General features: G+C 51.0%; 1 protein-coding gene across 1 annotated transcript; it reads left to right on the top strand.

The window, feature by feature from the left end:
* The first annotated feature begins 11153 nt into the window (after window positions 1–11153).
* On the top strand, window positions 11154–13254 carry CHST14 (carbohydrate sulfotransferase 14). Its single transcript, XM_021556127.3, has one exon. It carries the CDS (start codon window positions 11154–11156, stop codon window positions 12228–12230), a length of 1077 nt encoding a protein of 358 aa, XP_021411802.3. The 3' UTR covers window positions 12231–13254.
* The last annotated feature ends 7281 nt before the right edge of the window (window positions 13255–20535 follow it).

Here is a 20535-nt window from a genome sequence, read left to right as displayed (position 1 = left end):
CCAGTGCTGGACTGTTCTTCCCATTCCTGCATGAACTTCCTGCCTGGACCTGGTGGTTGCAGGAGTTAGGAGTGCTTGGGAGCAGATGTGAGTGCTCAGGGTTGTGAGATGAGTGATCTGTTGGGTTTTACATGGAAATAGCACAGCTGGCAACAGGAGAGGCAGGGATTGACTGACTTTTCTCCAGTCTGCTCTTGACAGCTGCTGTCAGTGGAATATTTGAGTCTTTGCTGTCCAGGCAGGGCAGGTGATGGTGACAGATCTTGTTTCAGCTAGGCTTTAGGAACCCTGAAGGAAACATTTGGGAATGTTGCTTTGGAAAAGTGTCTTGCTTGGAATGCTGTCTTCACCAGCTTCTGCCATCTGAGTGGCCGGCCCCGTGGCACCAAGTGCCACATGCACCCTGAGGACAAGTCCAATAGCCAAGTCATATACACAAGACATCCAAATGGCCAGAAGGATTCCAAGTGGGAGAAGAGCAGACAAAGAGGAGCAGTGGAGGAGCAGGATAATGGGATCAAGAGTACCTGGTGGGAGTGTCTGCAGCCACATGCAGGTGAGAGCTGTTCAGGGGTGCTCCCAGCCAGTGACAGGGCTTGGGGGTGCAAGGCCAAAGCATGGGCATATGTAGGGGCATTGCAGGGCTCCTGCACACTCATCCTCAGGGGGAGCAGCCCCCATGGCCCTGGGTGGTGACACAGCCATTCCCACACAGTCCTGAGCCATGGCTCCTCTGGAGCTGTCCCACAGGCTCCTCCTCCTCTTTCATGATTTCCATTCCATGTTGAGATGTTCTGCTGCTTCCTGGGGCCATGGCTCTCGCACGCCTGGGGAGGGAGGGGATGAGTTCTGGGAACAAAACAGGCAGAAGGAAAGAGCAATGTCTGATATGGAATTAGCTCCTAATTACACAGAAGGAAGCAAGGGGCACGTGTTTTTTGTGGCCTCAATGCAGATCAGCTGGGCATGGCAGAACTGCATCCATAGCCCTTGGATAATCCATTAGACTCTGGCTACATATTTCTGAAAATTTGCTGCATCTTTCACTCCCAGGTGACCTTGAGTAGGAAATTCTGAGATGATTCCATCAGATGAGCTGGGGTTCCTCAGTCCCTGTCCCCTTGCAGCCCTGCTGGCATCACACCTGTTCTTAAACTCCTGATTAAATTCCTTCCTAGGATTAGGGATTTTGCTAGAGGATCCTTGCTTTTTGCTTCCTTCTCCCAGCCCTGTCAGCACAGCTTCTCACAGGGAGCTGCCAGAAGCACAGACCTGGAGAAGCATATCAAACCAAGAGAATTCCTGAAAAAGCAAAACACAGTGATGAAGTGAACTCATCTGGGAATTTTCCTCCCAAGGGGTGGAAGGTGCTCATCCAGGGACACATACATTTGTGAGCTGCTGTGGGATCACTGAGCATGATATTCCCAGCCCCCTGGCCTGGGATTTCTGCTGAAGAACCAATTTGAGAATTTCCAGTTGGATTTAATGTGACCTGGTTACTGGGAGCCATCAGTGACGTGGGTGCCAGAAATGCAACAGAAACCTGCCCCCTGTGCGTGACCCACGGCCGGCTCTGGCGCTTATCTGGGTGTCGATGCTCCCTCTGAGGGGTCCTTTGGAAAGACAACCAAGAAAAAGCTTTTCCATCCCTGCTCTTCCTGCATGGTGAGCCATCACCAAAAGGATAATCTGTGGCGGGCTGAAAAGTTGAGATTAATGTCAAACAAAATTGGATTTGCTGCTGAAATCTGCTACCCGAGGGAGGCGCGCAGAGTCGTATCCAGCTCTCCTAGATCTGACGTTCAGCAAACTGCTCTTGTATCACGACTGATGCTGCCAGGAATGTTCTGCTGCCACTGTGGCAGAGTCCTTTTGGCCACAGGTTGTCCTTGGAGTCCCCCATGCATCAGGAAGGCATGGGCTCAGTGAATGGAAAGCGTGAGGTGTGTGGCCATTGGAATCCCGCCCAGCTTTGGCCAGCTGGGCATCCCCTGGCAGGTTTTGATGACCAGCAGTGGTTCAAGTACCTGGCAGAGCCAACCTCTGTGTCCCATTTCCTCCGTTTCTATGTGTGGTGTCTGAAGGTGACAGAGCTTTATGGCAATTGCAGGGAGAAGGAGGCACTTGGGGTGCTGAGAAGGAGCTGATGGGGCTGTGGGCACTTCCAGAGGCTTTGGCTAAGATTTGGGCACCAGGATGAGCATGCTGAGAGGGTGGGAGATGTTGAAAAGTGCATCCTGACCTTTGGGAATTTATCCTTTGAGAGGCACAGCAGTGTCCTGCAGATTCAGGGATGCTGGTGTGGCTCTTTGTTCTGCTTTGGAACAGCTCTTTTTTCCAGGGAAAGTGCCAGCTGGTCTCCTGATGCTGCTGTGGGAGCCTTCTTGGGGTTCCCTCAGCTCACTCCCCACATGTCCCAGCCAAGCAGATCCAGAGCAGCATCCAGGACTGGCTGAAGTGGCTTCTCACCTGGAGTGAAAACCACAAGCTCCTGCTTGCATTTAACTGGGGCTTTCATGCTGCTAATTATAATTGGCTGTAATTGTGCCAAAATCCCTGCAAGCCAAGAGACAGGAGCAGTTTGGACTGTCACATGAATGTGACAGAGTGCTCCAGCACCTGCCCAGCTCCATCCCTGCTGATGGAGGAACCGTGCAGGGGCTGAGAGTGGGATTTGTCTCATCACTGGTGGCAGGACCAGCCCTGGTAGGGTTGGTGCCACCCACAAGGAAAAGGGGTACACATCCCTTTAACCTCCAGGGACCTGAGCGTGGGCAATTCCCTGTTTTACTGTGCCCTTGTCATCCCATCCATGTGGGATAAACACTTGGCTCACCAAGCTGGGGGCTTGAGGGGAGATAATGGATAACTGCTCACAAATCCCTGCATGCCAGCATTGGCTCTTGCTGCTCCATGTTGCTCCAAATGCTGCAGTGGCAGCACAGGGAGCTCCCAGCTCCATTGGCACAGGCTCCATCCATGGGAAAGCAGCCGCAGTCTTGCAGAGCCAGTCTTGGAATGGCTCCTGCACTGCCTGTGTCACTCAAAGCTAAATAAAAATGAGGTTGAGCTTTTCGTGTTCTTCTCCAGCTGCTGCTTCTGCCGTGGCTGTGTCCCTGTGCCCAAAACCTCAGGGTCCTGGAGCAGCAGTTCATTTGTCTGGAAACATCAAGCTGGGCATTCCTGGTGGCTCTTCCCTGTGATAAAGCCCTTGGCAGAAAGGTAATTCCTAAATGGCCCTTGGGAAGGGAGCGGTGCTGAGGGGTCACATGGGGACTGGCCAGGACTGTAGTGCTTCAGCCTCCTGCACAACCCCAAAATCCAGCTAAATCACCCCTTTATATATGAATTTGCCTTAAATTCCAAATGCCAGCCTAGAACACATGTTGAGAGCTCTGCAGGGCCACTGGGAGTGGCACTGGGAATTGTGAGAGACTGAGGCCAAAAGTAAGAAGAAAAGGAAAACAACGAGCCCAAAAATCGGGGGAACAGAGGAGGAATCAGGTGAATACTGCCAGGTGTGCTGGGAAAGGCATCCGACCTCTATCCATGCATTCCATATGGAGGCAGTGGGAAATTCCAGCACACTGCTCAATGCTGGCCTCGGGGTTGTAATTAATAGTGGAAGATGATGATTAATAATTGGGGGTGGTATAAAGAGGATTCCTGGACTGGGATGAAGCCGAGGGGCTGGCACGGAGCGAGGGGTCTGGGAGCGCGGCGTTGCCATAGGGATCCAACAGCTTCTCCGTCAGAGCCTCCGGCGAGAGCAGTTAATCCATTTTTAAGAGGAAAGGATATTTAATAAAGGGAGCCATTTAAACTGGATTTACAAGGCACGCTGAATGGAGGCCCCATTTATTCCGTGACTTCATATTTAATTTTAATATCTCTATAAACCTCTCCAGAGTGTTCTGCACAAACAAGCCGGAGCCAGAGCGGTTCGACCGCCCAGTGATTCTTAAAAGCAAATCAATTTAACAGGGCTGGAAAAAACCTGCCTCTCCAGGAATATTCTTCCGCTCTCGGAAGGAACACTGGAATAGCTCTATTAGAAGACAACAAACAAGCTCTTCTGATGGAGAGGGATTTTTGAAAGGATATGGTGCAAAGCAGGGTTGGGAGCCTCCACAGCGAGCCAGGTTGTTGGGAATCTGCTTTGTTGCTCTGTTTTTTCTCTGCACTCATAAATAATGTAATTAATAATCATATAACTTCATCAATAATCCAGCTTTTTCTGTAGCCGTGCTCACTGCTATTCCCATGCTGCTGCCTGAGCAGGGATGCAGTGACTGTAAAAGTCCATACAAAAGCTGGGATAGGAACGATGGTACCTGCCGGTATTTAGCACTCTATAAAAGAGAAAAGGACAGGAAGGCAGCCAGATTTCCCACGAGGAGGCAGTTTGTGGCTGTTCCCAGAGTGTTTCTGCTTCCCACACTGGGAATGTCGTGGTTTTGGAAGAATCAAATTCTCTGGGAAGAGCTGGTGAGAAAATTCCCTTCTCCCTCTGCAACAGGTAAACTCTCCTGCTCCTCAGTGCCTGGCTCGGGGCACAGGACAAATTCTCTGGGTTTCCTTTGTCCCTGGAACATCTCGTTTTTATTTCTTTTTAATATGTAGAGACTGTGCTGCACAAAGCTGGTTCTGATTTCTCCTCCATCTTTTGGGTGCTCCCTGAACCCGGATTTAAGGAGCAGAGCAGGTGCCCTTGGCCACCACATCCCAGTCAGCCTGTGCAGTGGTTTGTGCTCTCAGATCACAGAAAGTTCCCTCACGTCCACTTAATTCCTTTTCCCCCCTCTTTTTTCTTCCACACAAATGACCCCCCTAGCAGGAAACAGCATCCTCTGCTGCACTGGGTCATGGAGATGGATTTCTCAAGGAGTGGACTCTGGACTGCTCAGAGTGAGGGTGATTTAGCAATCAGATGTTTCTCCCTGTCCCGGGCTGGAGGATGTTTCTCCCTATCACAGCCAAAGGTCCTCGAGTGGGATTGGATTCGCAGCACATCAGATAATTAGTCTGTAAAAAGGGAATTACATGGCGTGTTAACGAGCACGGTTGAGTTTTGTTCTCACCTCCCTGCGAGATGAAGTCTGTGACTCCCCGTGGGAATTGATTTCCTCATGGGACCTCCCTGTCTCAGGAACCTGATGTCCCAGAAGCAGCCCCACGGGTACATGTGGGTCTGGAAACCAGGATCCAGGCAGGCAGCAACCTCCCATTTCCAGGAACAGACCCCCTTGCTCCTAACCCAATTTTTCCTAATATTTGAGCAAATTTTCTTGCAATTTAACTTTCCCAATTAGTTTTCTTCTAAAATCTGGAAATAATGCAACTATTTTTTTTTAATTGTTAGGGGGGGGGGGAAAGCATTTTCATCACTTTTTAACAGAAAGCCTCAGTCTTCTATGGTCTGGAGCAAGAGAAGGCACAACTGAACTGATTTATTTAATTTTTCCTGATGTTTATTTTAAATTAATCCTGTTGGGACAGATGTCAGGCCAGAATTCTTGCTGGAGTCACTTATATTCTTTGATCTAATTAACAATGGCTCATGTTTTATAATAACTCATTTTTCTAATAATTAATTTTTCATGAGTGATGGGATTCACTTACTCTTTGCCTTCCCCTAGATCCTGCGTTTCCTCCCTCATTTTTCTTCCTTTCATTTTCCAAACCACCTTGATGCTGATGCATTTCAGGCTTGAAAACACTGGAAATAACTTTCCAAATATGCTGCATTTAGAGAAAATTTCAGATTAATTCTACATGTTTATTCATTAAAAGCATCAGTAGGATCCTGCTGTGCACACACAGGAAATTTAACATGGAAAAACCAATGGAGTGTGTACATAAGTGTGTGTCAGTAATAATAAAATAGGAGTGATGCTGCTGTGATTCACTGACCCAGGATTTCCAATTGGAATTTACAGTGGGCTTGATGATAAACCCTCAGACTTTTCTTGGGAAGTGCCCCTGGAATACTCAGGAAAATGCTTTTAGGGATTACACAGTAATTGAAACAACATGCTGCCTAGGGTGGCCTGAAGGCACAAAACTTCCCGTTCCTATAAAATCCAGCTTACAAATGGAAAATCCTATCAAGAAGAATAAGAAAAAGACAAGAATATTGAGAAGTTTCTCCCACTATCACAACTGCAGATTGCACCTGATGATCTTGGAGGTTTTTTCCAAATGCTGGGATTCTGCAAATCAGCCAGCCTGGACTCCACACAGATGGCACCATTCCTCCGATGTCTGACTGTCCCCTCCAGGATAAAGTTGTCCATGTTTCCAGCCAGATCCACCTCCACCCCCCCACCCCCCCCCCATCTCGTTCAGCTTATCCCCAAAACTTGCTGGCACCCATCCACCATCAGTCTCCAATATCCCAGTTAAATACTTTCCCTGGGGCCAAGCACGTCCTTCACAGGTTATTATCACTCCTAGCAGACGGAAGGATGTTACAAACCTAAACAGGGTTCAGTCAGATGGGTCCTTATCGGTCCCTTTCCGTTTTGTTGTTTTGTTTGTTTTTTTTTTTTTTTTGGTTTTTAACTTGGGACAATGCTGGTGTCAGGGATGAGAGGCTGCAGGTTTTGGAGATGTTAGAGCAGATTCAGTCCTCGTCCTGCTGCCTGTGAAACCACAAAAACATTAATTGCCTACAAATTCCAGCAGGAACTTCACACACACAGAGTCACGACTTCATTACAGCCCCGCAGGAGCCGCCTGGGAGCCTCGGGAAGCTCCGTGTAAAGAGCAGCGGATAGATCTGGAATGAGTTAAGAGACTTGGAGACTCTCCTGCGACACAGGTTTGGGAGCTGTGTTGGATTTAATGCGTGTTTGTACTGAGTGCTGGTTGCGACTCCGAGGGTGTCCGTGTGTGCATCCTGGGCTCGGAGGGATCAGAGACGGGTCAGCGGGAGGATATACGGGATGGAACAAGGGAGCTGTGCTGTTATAAAACTGGATACGCTCAGCCTGCCAGTGGGCTGTGCATGTCAACCTGATTTTTGTGGGGGAAGATGTGGGAGCAGGAGGGTCAGCGGGCCCGTTCCGCTGGCGCCTGCGGTATTCCTGCCCTCGCCGCGACCTCCGGCCCGGCGGCGGCGTGCGGGGCGGTGACAGCCCTGCCAGCCCGGGGGGATGCGATCCCTGCGGGGGATCACGGCCAGCCCTGCCAGCCCCCGCTGCCGTCCCGTTGTCCGTGCCGTCCCCGGGCACCGGGATGCGCTCCGGCTCGCTCCCTGCCTCCTCGCCCCAATCCGAAGGGGAAGAGCTGCCGCGGCCTCTGCCGAGCGAGCGGTGCCCGCCGGTTCTCCCGGAACCTCCCGGGATGGCTCCGCTCGGAAGCGATTCCGCAGCCGTGCCCAGCGGAGCAGAGAGAGCGGAACGGAGCTCAGCGTGAGGATCTGAGCTCGGAGTTAAGGCACTCAGCTCAGAGCGAGGTCTTTGCAAGTCCAGCCAACTGCATATCAATGAATTTCTAACCAGATCCGTCAGCACAAAGCTTTCCTTGAAAACGGTGATTTTTGTGTTTGACCGTCTCCTTGGAATTACAGTGTATTCATCCAGAGTGTTTGACTTTGTTTAAAAAGGTTTTTCCCCAGAGATAAGGAACTCTGCCTCGGTAGTGAGCTGATTGTGGAGCGGCTTCTGTGCTTATCCCCTTGGATAAGAGGCTTTATTATACCAAATTATGGGATAATCTCTGGACACGCAGCCCCAGCATCGGATCTGTCCTCCATTGCTTGTTTTACTTTTTGATCCAGAGCTGCTCAAACCAATCCAGGGGTCTCCTCTGATAGGAATCACCGTCCTGTTTCTTGTCTGGGAGGCTGGCATTGGCCCAAACTGATGTTTTTTCAAGAAACCTCCTTTTTCTTGCTCAGCTATTCCAGACGCCTCACTCGTTTGTCCTTTTTGCAGTTCTTCAGACCAAAATAAATATCTGATCTCACCCCAAAGGCCAGCAGAGCCTTGGCAGGCCATTTGTGATGACACTGGTGTCCAGCCTCGCTCAGAGCTGGAAGGACAGAGGTGTCCCTCAGTCTTTCCTTCCAGCCCCTCTGGGAACTGACCTTTTCCTTGTCACACGGATACATATTCCTGATTTCTGACAGCCACGGTGAGTTCTACAGCCTTCCTTAAACCTGTGTGGAAATGCTACTGGGAGACTGGCTCAGTGTAAGGTGGTTGATATTATAATGTAATATTATAACAATCATGTATTTTAATGTTGTTTTTCTGCTCGTGTGAGTAAACAGTGAAGAAAAGGCTCAGAGATTTACTGCTCCAGTTACCCACCATGGAGGCTGTGGTGCTCTTAAGGTGAATATTGGAGTTTGGAAGCATTTTGAAGAAGGCTGGGAAGTACAAGAAATCTTTTTATACCTGTAAGTGGGAATTTTAGGGATGAGGCTGCTGCTCCAGGCTCTGGTAGTAGATGACTCTGAGGCCTGGCAGATCATTTCCCTGGGAATGGCTGTGTGGGTTTCCCTTCTCCTGCAGAAGAAGGAACTAAACCCTTCCATCATTGCGGTGTGTTGTATAAACTTGTAGGCAAACCACAGCAGCCTGAAGTTGGGTTTCCTCAGTGACATTTTACTTGCTAAACGTGCTTTTTCTGAAGGAATGGATCTGTCTGGGAAATGTATTCCTATAGTTTTGCACATTCTGAACATGAGGCAGCTTTTAACTGCTTTGGAAATCAAATTCCTGCTCACTCTGGGTGTTAATTAGGCACACTGAGTGTAACCACAATTAATTTTCCCTGGTGACACAGGGTTTAGCCCTGCAAACCAGCCCCTGAACCCTGTATTTGCTTGGCTGTGCTGTTCCTGTAGAGACTCTGCATCCCACCCCATACCTTTGCTCTTCAGACCAGTCCTTAAATCCAAGTTCGCTTTGGAAAATAGCCCCGCTGACCTCGTGGGCACTTTCCTGTTTCTCTGCATTTCCAGAACCAGTGGGCTATTCTGTATAACTGCTCCTGACCTAGAGATATTAGTGGGGAATAGGAACAAAAAGGGATGAGCAGTGCCAGACTAACACGCCTTGGAAGAAATAAAAATTCCCCTTGGCTGCTTTGGAGTTTGCTGCAATCAGGCTTTTTCCTCAGGAGGAGGGATTGATTTTTGTCTCAGTGACACGGATTTTATATGTTGGCACGGCTTCAGTTTGGGCTGGTGTTGAGATCAGATCAGGACCTGCCCTCTGAAATGAGAGCAGGAATCTGATAGCACCCCGTGTGCAGCTTTGCTGGTGGCAGGGTCGGATATCGGTCTCTTCCTAGAGCTAATGCTGTATTTACATCCAAATAAAACTGGGAAATGTGCAATAATCTAGCTGCAGGCTCTCATGCTGCGCTCCAAGTGCTTTGTCTGCCTTGGCTGACAAAATGCTCTTGGCTCCTGATCAAAGGAAAGTGAGTGGAAGCTGGTTTTCTCTTGATGTTAAGAAAGCTCCTGACAGAGAGTCCCTGCAAGGCTGGTTAAGAGCCCAGGCCCCGTGGTAGGCTAGGAAAACTCATTGAAGACAATGCGGAGAACAATGGCAGCGCGGAATGACTTCGGAAAGGGCTGTGTGAGGAAATGGCATCCTGATGGCGGGGTTAGTGCCGCAGGCGTCCAGGGGATGGCCTGAAGCAGCAGGTGAGCGGCTGGGGTCATTCACAGAGGTGCTCTAGGGGAAATGCCTGCCAAGGGTTGGCAAATCCCTCCCTCTGGCTCTCCGTGGTGGCACAGCCTCGTCGGCTCAGCAAGTAGACAGTGTCTTCCCCTCCTCCAGGTGCTAAACCTGTGCAGGAATTCTAGAATTCCTTAAAGTGGGGCACAATGCCAAATTATGGATAGTTTGGCCTGGTATTGCAAAAACCACCCGTTGTCACTGCTCAAGGCCCCGGAAGCACTGGGATATGAACTGTGCTGCCGGCAGCGCCCGGGAACCTCGGGGCAAAGCTGGTGGGCTGTTTGAAGTGGCACTTCAGTGTGGTTTGGGATGAGAGCAGTGTGAAGTGCTGCTCAGGCCTTTGCCTGACTGGCATCCCGACACGCCGAGGTGCTGCTGGATGGATGGCTCTGGACTCGCTCCAGAGGGGTGATCAGTAAGAGTAAGTGCTATGAGGAGCAGCCGAGGGAGCTGGGGAGCTCAGCCTGGAGAAGAGGAGGTTGAGGGGGGCGTTCTCGCTCTCTACAATTCCCTGACAAAAAGGTGCAGCCAAGTGGGGGTCAGGCTCCGCTCACGGCGAACAAGTGACAGTAGAGGAAATGACCTCAAGTTGCACGAGGTTGGACATCAGGAGGAATTTTTCTCACGTAAAGGGATGTCAGGTGCTGGAAGAGGCTGTCCAGGGAGATGGTGGAGTCCCCAAACTTGCAGGTGTTCAAGGAAGGACTGGACATGGCACTCAGTGCTCTGGGCTGGGTGAGAGCCAGTCACAGGTTGGACTCAGTGGTCTGAGGGATTTTTTTCCAACCTGATGATTCTGTGATTAGAGGGCTGGAGCAGCTTTGCTCTAAAGACAGGCTGGGAGAGCAGGGAATGTTCAGCCTGGAGAAAACTCCAGGATTACTTGAGAGCCCTTTCCTGTGCCTAAAGGGCTCCAATAGATCTGGGGAGGGACTTGGGATACGAGATGGAGGGGACAGGACAAGGGGAAAGGGCTTCCCACTGCCAGAGGGCAGAGTTAGGTGGGAGACTGGGAAGAAATTCTTCCCTGGGAGGGTGCTGAGGCCCTGGCACAGGTTGCCCAGAGAAGCCGTGGCTGCCCCTGGATCCCTGGAAGTGTCCAAGGCCAGGTTAGACGGGGCTTAGAGCAACCTAGGCCGGTGGAAGGTGTCGCTGCCCGTGGCACGGGGTGTCACTGGATGTGCCCTGAGGTCCCTATCGCACCCGCTGCTCGGTTATCCCGAGACTCGGCGGTCCCCCTGCTCGGTTATCCCGAGACTCGGCGGTCTCCCTGCTCGGTTATCCCGAGACTCGGCGGTCCCCGCCGCGGGGCCCCGGGCGGGGCGGGCTCAGTGCGGGGCGGTCCCGCCGCCTCTTCCGCCCCGCGCCGTCACCGCGCCCGCCCCGCCCCGCCGAGCCCGGACCTCCCCACGGCCCGGCCGAGCCTGCCCGGCCCGGGAGCTCCCGGCCATGCAGCCCCGCGGCCCCGGCCCCGCCGAGCCCCGCCGGGCGGTCCCGCCGGGCCGCAGCCGGGCGCGCTCCCGGGGCGCGGCGGGCGCGGCGCTCCTGCCCTCCATGCTGATGTTCGGCGTCATCCTGGCCTCCAGCGGGCTGCTCCTCATGATCGAGCGCGGCATCCTCGCCCAGGTCGGGCCGCCGCCGCTGCACCCGCCCGCGGGGCCGTCGCGGCGGGACGGGCGGGACTCGCCGGCGGAGCTGGAGCTGGAGGTGCTGCGGGACACGCGGAACCGCACGATCCGCGCCCTGTGCGGGCAGCGCTCCATGCCCCGCAGCGTCTGGGAGCTGCCGCCCGGGCAGCGCCGCACGGTGCTCCGGCACCTCCTGGTCAGCGACAAGTACCGCTTCCTCTACTGCTACGTGCCCAAGGTGGCCTGCTCCAACTGGAAGCGCATCCTGAAGGTGCTGGACGGGGCTCTGGAGAGCGTGGACGTGCAGGGGAAGATGGACCACAAGAGCGACCTGGTGTTCCTGGGCGACATGAAGCCGGAGGAGATCAGCTACCGCCTGAAGCACTACTACAAGTTCATCTTCGTGCGGAACCCGATGGAGAGGCTGCTCTCGGCCTACCGCAATAAATTCGGGGAGATCAAGGAGTACCAGCAGAAGTACGGCGTGGAGATCGTCCGGCGGTACCGCAAGAACGGGGGGAACTCGGCCGGCGACGACGTGTCCTTCTCCGAGTTCCTGCAGTACCTGCTGGACGAGGATGTGGAGCGCATGAACGAGCACTGGATGCCCATCTACAACCTGTGCCAGCCCTGCGCCGTCAGGTACGACTTCATCGGCTCCTACGAGCGGCTTCACGCCGATGCCAACCACGTGCTGGAGCACATCCAGTCTCCCTCCTTCGTCCGCTTCCCGGAGCGCCAGGCCTGGTACAAGCCCGTGACGGCCGAGACGCTGCACTACTACCTGTGCAACACCCAGCGCCGGCTGATCAGAGAGCTCCTCCCCAAGTACATCCTGGACTTCTCCCTCTTCGCCTACCCCCTGCCCAACATCACCAGCGAGTTCTGCAGGCAGTGAAGCAGCTCCTGTTGAGAGACGGTGCCAATTCTGCCTTGGCTACAAAGATTTGCTTGCGCAGCCCTCGCTGCTGTGTGAAGCACGGTCTTCTATGCATTATTTCCTAATTTTATACTTTGCAAACACTGTTTATATAAAAAAAACTCTCTACTGCCTTCGCTACTTAGGATCCTTTTTGTACCTCTCTGACTTTCCTGTGTGCATACGCCACTGGCTCGAGCAGAGTAGCTTTTGTATCTCTATTTTGCTCTAAATCCTTTTTTTATCCCACAACGTGGAGAGCTCCTGTAAGGAATCTGAGAAATTTATATATTTAAAATATTTTTCTTCCTTTTTTGGGTTTTGTACTAAACATTGGTTGAATTGAGATCATAACGTGGCAGTTAACGCTGATTTTTAGTGCATTAAGCCAGTCCCGGGTGGGTTTTGGCATAAGTAGGAAAAAAAGGTAAACCAGGCCCCATTTATCCTTTATTTTTTTCATTTTAGATGGTACTTAAATGAGGCTGGTCATTTTTTTCTGTGTCAGTAGCACCTCTGGTTTTAATTTTTATTTGTATTATTATTTTTATTTTTATTTACCATTGAAATAGAATTAGGGATAGGATAATACCCCTTCTTTGGGTGATTTTGGGAGTACAACTATTTACCCAGCCTTATGTATCAGATGCAATATCAAGCCATCACATTCTGCTCTTTTCTCTGAATTGAAGCAGTACAGACTCAGGATAAGATCAAAGCCCATCCTGGTCCTTAGGATGGAAAACAAATCCCACGGACCACATGCCAGCTTGCAGCCTCATGGGTCCCTGCATGGAAACCACTGTGGAAAAACCCTTTCTCCGGCCATGTTTGAAACAATGGTGATTTGTGGATTGACTTTTCCTCCTTTAATAGCTGTGCATACTCTTTTTATAGCTCTTGTATTTAATTATGGCTCTGGAATCGTAAAAGTTTGGGAGATAAGGCAGGATTTTGTTCCTGGGAGGCTGTGTCTTCATTTCTAATAAAGTTTTTATATGAATTAGCCTGTTAGTGCTCTTCCTTGGGATTGTTTGTGTCCTTGGAGGGGCTTCTGCCCCTCATGCTGAGCCACAACACAAAGGTGGGATGAATTGGTTGTTCCTGTTGTGATTAAATAATGTTTTCATTGCCAGAGCAGAACCAACCCATGGAGAATGGACACGCTGGAGCCAAACGCATAACAGGACACAGGGAAATGAGATGAAAAACAGCAAAATCGGCTCCTAATTGCTGTGGAGTTAGTACAAAGTGATTTTGGAGCTGGCAACTTCCTGGGATTCCTCTTTTAATTTTCTTTCCCCATTTTTAAGGTGTTTTCTTCAGGATTTTAACATTTTCTGAAAGAAGGGCATGGAGCCGCACCCAAGCCCACTGTTGGGGTAAGTGGCCAAGGACATTTTGGGCTGAGGGATTTTTACCTTTGCTGAGGGGGCAGTGGCTGGGTATGAAGGCAATGACTGGAACATTCATGGATTTGAGCTCCTGGCTGTGTCCTGAATCTGTGGGCACGGATTCCAGGCCAAAAGTGGGTCAGAAATTGGCTTTTCTCTCTTCATGCCCACTCTGAAATTGGCAGCATTCCTGCCTGTCCCCAGGGGTTTTGGTGCCTGGTGCTGGAAGAACTGGAGATCTGTCCTCCAGCCAAAGGCACCAGATCTGGCTGGGAATCAGATTTTGTTTTGTGAAAGAGATGCTACTGAGGAGTGTGGGCTGAGCTGTAATTAAACCTGACCTCCAGGTCTCCCTAACTAGGAATAAGTTGGTGAGACTTTGCTATCTTTGCTTCTGGGAACATTTCCCGCTCGTTTGGTAATTCAGTTTTTAATTAAATGTTTATTTCTCAGTAGTTTTAAAAGTTTATGCTGCTTGTTTGTTTATCTGCTGCAGCTTCTGTTCTCTATATTAAATTTCTGTCGCTTTCCCCCTTAATCTAATTTACTGTGCACAGGATTTTGCTTTTCTCAGACTCCCTCTCTCTCATTTTCTGAGCATCAATGATCACCCTTTTCTCTTTAAACAAAGCAAACAGGCTTCCACCTTCTTGTACCTTCCTGTGAAGAGGATTTTAATTCAGGTAGAGCATTGTAACTTGGGAAGAAGTTGGTCTGCAGGTCAGCAAAAATGAGAAATCTATCAGGTTTCCATTATTTGGGCTACATTTTATCTGTGACCAATGGTACAATTACCCATGGCAGCTTTGTAAGAGTAGAGTGGAAAAAAAAGTCAGCTCCCTCTGCAGCTGTATCATTTCTTTCCTTTGTCAGGTGTTTCTCCAGGGTGCAATAAATCAGGAGGAGATTCCAGAGCTGACAGCAGGCGCTGGAGGTGAGAGGTGCTGAGCAGGATTCAGCCATTCCCTGGAGCACGGGGAAAGGGATGACAGCTGCAGGAGCAGGGAGGAAAACATGAAGTTATGAACTGGTTTGGATCTTCTCCAGGCTGGCAGCTCCCTTTCCCACCTTTCCATCCCTACATGTGCAGTTATCCTGCAGAATAACTTTCCCCTTTTGAATTCTATTTTGTTAATCCTCAATTCTGTACCGAATGCCCCAAACTCCCCTGAGTGAACAACCCGAGGTTTTGGCATCAGGGTTTGTCCCTGCTTTTTCCTCACTTGCTTATTCCAATTTTGTGCTGATAAATCTCATCCCTGACCCCACAGCTCTCATGTTCTCCCTGTAGAACCCTGTCCAGGGATGTGGAGACACCCCAACAGTTTAATTCCACCTCATGACACAGAAACCTTCTGATTCCCTCTGAAGTACCATAATGTTACTGTATTTTGTCATTAGTCTCTTCTCCTGCTCAGTTTTTGGAATTTGGAGCTGGTTTGATGTTTCCTTGAAGACCAGGGAGCAAGACAGGTTAGGAACCTTTGCTCTTCCAAAAATCTCACTTCACATGTCATCTTCTTTACTAATTCCAACATTACACCTGCAAAGTCTCATTCCACCCTTCCCAAACCCCAGCATGAAAGGAGTTTGGAATACGTCCCCTCTGGTCCCCATGCTCAGCTCGGGGTGTATGTCAGGTTTCTCCTCTTTCCTGTGGGTCTTGTGTGGATTTTGCAGGAATAACCAACTTCCTGGCCAGGCACTGGGGCTGAAATAATCACATTAAGGCTGCCAGTCACCAAGTTGGCTGGTAGCCATGACCCCAGATCTAGCGGGAATAAAGCTTTGGGAATGGCGGCGGGAGCAAGCGGTGCCAGGGACGGCTGCTCTGACGCCTGCAGACGGCATCACACCAGCCTGGCTTCTGCTCCTCTTGGCTCCCAGCCTCCCTGCTGATGGACGAGAGTCACCCCGGCCCGTGGACCTTGCTTTGAGCACGAACATCCTTGGGATTTCTTTCCCTCGCAGGCAGGATTTTGCAAGAGCCAAAAGAAAGACGTCTCCAATGGGGCTGTGGTGTGTGGAGATATTTTAGTATTCATAGAATCCCGGAATGGTTTGGGTTGGAAGGGACCTTAAAGATCGTGAGGTTCCAACCCCCTTCCATGGGTGGGTTTGAGAGGGTGTCAGGCACATCCCTGGGTGAGGCTCTTTGCCACTGTAAAGCAAGGAAATGAGGAAGGCTGGGATGAAAAACTCCGTGCCCAAGCGCTGCCCCCGCCCTGCACCCCTCGCCTTTTATCGCAGCTATTTTGCATGTGAATGAGAACTTTCCCACTTCCTTCTGGGGCTTGAATTGGCAAACGGGGAGTTGTTAAAAAATCTCCAGTCTTCAGCCCCGACAAAGGATGGTTGCCATGGAAATAATGGAAGTTGCATCGTGAGCAAAATATGTCCAGGCCAGCCGCCAGCGGCAGGGAGGAGGGAACACCTTGTCGGTCAGGAACCTCCTGCCAGGGCCCATGTGCCTCCACGTGCTTTTCCTTGTCCTTGGCAGCTTGTCCTTTGGGTTAAAAGAGCAGAAACCACAAGTGTCATGATTGGATGGGAAGGGCTTGTGGAACTTCACCTGCTCTTTCCACAGTGCTGGTGCCACCAAATTCAGCAGAGCTGCCCCACATTTAGCATCCCAAAGGGTGGCTGTAGCAGGGTTGGAACCAAAGCTGGAATTCCATCTCATGTAACAGGCAGGAGTCTCTTATCTCAGTTATATCCAACCTCTTCTTCATGTCCAGGAATCTTCCAGGTCTATTTTCCACCTGCCTATAAAGACAGACAAGGTGGCTTCCTTTTCTTCTGCGGAAAAAAAGCACCTTTGGATTTTAAACTCTCCAAAAGCCTTTTCGTTGCAGACCCACAATGATAACCTGCATTTTCTGTTGCTTTCAGCAAATCTTAAGGTGATTTGAAGCCAAGAAGATTGAGGAATTTGCCTTATACCTCTCCAAAGTGCTAATGGGAGCCACAGAATCCTTGCTGAGCTATGAGAGGGACTAAAATAAATCTCCATCAGGGTTTATCCATGAGCTGCAGAGCTCTTTGGTGAGGCCTGGAATCAGTGTGGAAGCTGCTGCACCTTTCAGTGGCTCTGGTGAGTGGTATTTGCTGGTGGGAGCTTGGAATGGGGAACAGCAGGGCACTCTGGGGCTTAAACACATCCTTCTGCTCTTCTGAAAGCACCAGGGGCTTGGGAAGAAGCTCAAAGCAAGCAGGAAAATCCTGTTTGTTGCTGTTGGGGAGCATCAGGTGAGGAGGAAAACAGGGATGTGGGAACCAGCAGCAGCACACAGGTGCCTGAGGAAACCCCTGCTGAAGCTGCCACTGTTTGAAGGAATTTTAAGGTGCTGGAGTGGGGAGTAAAGGATAAAGAGCGTGGCTGAGTGTAGGCTCAGATCTCCTGCCACCAACAGCAGAACTGAGAAGGTTCAGGCTGATTTCTAACCTGGGAAAGGGCCAAGCAGGGAGAAGCAGCAAAGCCTTGAGATTTAAAATGTGAAAACACAGGAAGTGCATATAAATATCTGGATCCCCGTGCTACTTTTTCTTCACACACCTCAATCCCACTTCTTGATCATTGCAAGTCCAGGTGGATATTAAGCTGATGAGAGCCTGACCTATGGGGAGAATCCCAGAATGATTTTGGTGGAAAAAGACCTTAAAAATCATCTAGTCCCACCTCCTGCCATGGGCAGGGACACCTTCCAATACACCAGATTGCTCCAAGCCCCATCCAAAATCAAGGTGTTCTGTGGGATCGTGGGGTCAGGAGGCTTTTGGGGGCGAGGAACTTTGAAGGAAGCAGCAGCTGGGAATGAGGAGCTGGGGACACTTGGGGTGGCTTGAAACCATCTGGTTTGTGGCAGAGCAGGGCAGGGCTGGGGGGTCTGTGCTGCTGAGTGCTCACAAAGAGCCCCCTGGAGCCAGGACTGCAGGAATCCACCCTCCGCTCGCTGCCTTCAGGCAATTCCGTATGAAAAACCGCTTTCACCAAGTCTTGCAATAGCAAGGGTGAGCCCTGCAGCGTTGCAGTGGATCTTTGAAGACTTGAAAGTCTTCAAAGCTGCCTTGGTGGGGACACTGCACGGTCCCACTGCCCCATCCCGCCCTGTCACATCCCTCCCTTCCCTGCTCCAGCCTGGGGTGCTCCTGCACACCCCATCCCTGCCACCCCTCTGATCTGCCAGGGCTCAGCTCCGCCTGTTTGCGCAGTGTTCAACCCATCCCCACCCCTCCCCATGGCTCCCAATTCCAAGGTCACCATAAAATTCCAAACCTGCTCCGTTAGAGCATCGACTTTTCGGGGAGCTCTGCCAGCTGCTCCCTCCCATCCGGAGGGCTCGGCAGAATTCCCCATCCCATGCTTCCCCTGCTGGCAGGAAGCAGTCTGGCAGACAGCATGTTTAGAGGAGACTGATGTCTCGGAGCCACCGAACCATTTAATTGCCAATAAACACAGCCCACATGTAAATAATTATAGAGACCCGGGAACTGTGTCGTCTTCCATGGAGGGAGGGAGCTGTCAGCCTGGAAACACCCCATGGCAAGGGGAGAAATTAAGATTTCTTGTTAATACAGGAGGGATGAGCATCAATAAACCTGCATGGATATTTCCAGGTGTTGGTTCAGGCTCAGGGTAGCCCAGAAGGTGATGGCTCCTGATGAACTGAGAAGGACCAGGCTGCCCTTTTGGGCGAGTTTGAGGGTAAATATTGAAAATTCATCCATTTGCTTCACCAGGTTCTTGTTGCAACCCAGTGGGATTATTGCAATATCTTTTTTTTTTTTCTTTTTTTTTTTTTTTTTTTTGGCCACATTTTTGGGATAAAGAGCTGCAAGGATTCTAGTTCAGAACTTCAGAGCTTTATCAACATCCCACACATTCTGGGCAATGCAGAGACCCTTTGTTCTCCTGCCAGGACATCCCATCCCATCCCAGCTCCTGCCTTGAGCAGGGACATCTTCCACTAGACTGGGTTGCTCCAAGCCCTGTCCACCCTGGCCTTGGACACTTCCAGGGATGGGGCAGCCACAGCTTCTCCAGGCAGCCTCTGCCAGGGCCTCAGCACCCCCAAAAGGGAGAATTTCTTCCCAATCTCCCACGCTGCCCTCTGGCAGTGGGAACCCGTGTCACTCCAGGCCCAAAATCCTTCTGCAGCTCTCATGGAGCCCCTTTAGGCACAGGAAGGGGTACAAGGTCTCCCTGGAGCCTTAGGCATCCCCATTGGCATCTTTCACCCCCTGAGGCTGCCCTGGTTCCATTCCTGGAGCGGGAGGGGTGTCACCGTGCAGAGCCCCGCACCTCCACTGCCACAGGAGCCGCCTGGATCCCGCAATTTGGCTTTTCCCAGGAGGTTGATGGTTCCTATGGCAACGGAGAGCCGCTCTGCAGCGCTTCCCTGCGTGGCAATCAGCGCTCACCTCATCCGTGGAATGAGCGCCCGTCACCCTCACGCTGCGCGGCCTCGGCCGCATCCCGCTGGTCACAGCCGGGACACGGCCTGGAGCATCCTGGGGAGACAACCCCCCTGCCTGGGGGATCTGGCTGCAGCATCACCCCAAGTTCTCTGCTGCCAGGGGCTGTGGGATGACTCCATCCATCCCTGCTGCAGGAAATGTCTGCGTCTACCTCGTTGCTCCCAAAATTGGATATTTACCTGCAGTAAAATGATGCTTGGAGCGGGAGGGCTTTGGGGTCTGTGGCATGCTGGAGAGTCCCAGGCAGTGCCACCAAGGCAGGGGTATGTCTGTAGGTTTTTGGGGACTGGCACAAGGCACCCCATCCCTCATCATCACTTTGGGGAACAATGTTGAACTAAGTCTGGTAAATGCCAGATTTGTCCCTGAACGGGGGCGCGGTGACCGCGGTGTGTGACTAAGGAGATTCTTGGCATCTGCAGTGGGAGCTTGATGATGGATAAAAGAGATGAATGAGGAGTAAACTGGGGTTTAGGAAATCTTGGTTAATTTGCTGCAGCGAGAGCTTGCTACGCTCACAGAAATTAAAGTGTGAGCACTCGCAGCGACGGAGGAGGAGGAGGAGGCACCGGGGAATACAGGATGAGTCGGAAGTGGGTACATCCATAAATCACCTGTGGTGCTTTCAATAATTCAACAGTGCTGGAAGATCCAGCAGTTTACAGAGAGGTGATGTCCATGGGAAAGTGCTCAGTCTGCCTGATGCAGTGGGATCCATCCCCAAGTGTCCCAGGGCGGGTTGGATGGGGTTTGGAGCAACCTGGGCTGCTGGAAGGTGTCCTTGCCCACGGCAGGGGGTGGGACTGGGTGGGATTTAAGGTCCCTGCCATCCCAAACCAGGACTAATTCTAGGTCATTACTGTGAGCCTGAGCTGTATCAACTGTGCTTTTAGGCAAAAGAAGTGAAAATAAGTCTGATTTACTCATGTACATGTCACAAACCTGCCTCTTTAACCAGAGCCAAGATCTGGGAAGAGACTGGCCACGGTTTGTACAGCCCATGGAATCCACTCAGAGAAATGCAAGAGGTATTTTGCAAGCCCTGTCAAGGAAATTAGAAGCAGTGGCTTGAGTCAGAATGTTATTCACAATAAACCAAGAAATAATGATAATAATAATGATGATAATACTATAAAATGAATCAGCAATTTCTAAGCTTTTTCCAGATCCACAAATAAAATTTGCCCAATGATCCTGGCTCAGTGGAAGAGCTTCTCTATTCTGGATTTTTATCATCCCTGGTGATATCCAGACAGAACAAACAAAGCGAGAAGGGGACTAAAAGTCAATGGAAAATTACCAGGCTAATTTTGTTTGCTGTGCCTGTTTTGGAGACAGAGGAGGGAATTTCTAGGAGTACACATGAAAACAGTGTTGATCCTTTGTGTGCATTTAGAGCTGATCCTCATCTC

Source organism: Lonchura striata, chromosome 6, assembly GCF_046129695.1.
Source record: "Lonchura striata isolate bLonStr1 chromosome 6, bLonStr1.mat, whole genome shotgun sequence".
Taxonomy (NCBI): domain Eukaryota; kingdom Metazoa; phylum Chordata; class Aves; order Passeriformes; family Estrildidae; genus Lonchura; species Lonchura striata.
This window is presented reverse-complemented; position numbering and strand designations above follow the sequence as displayed.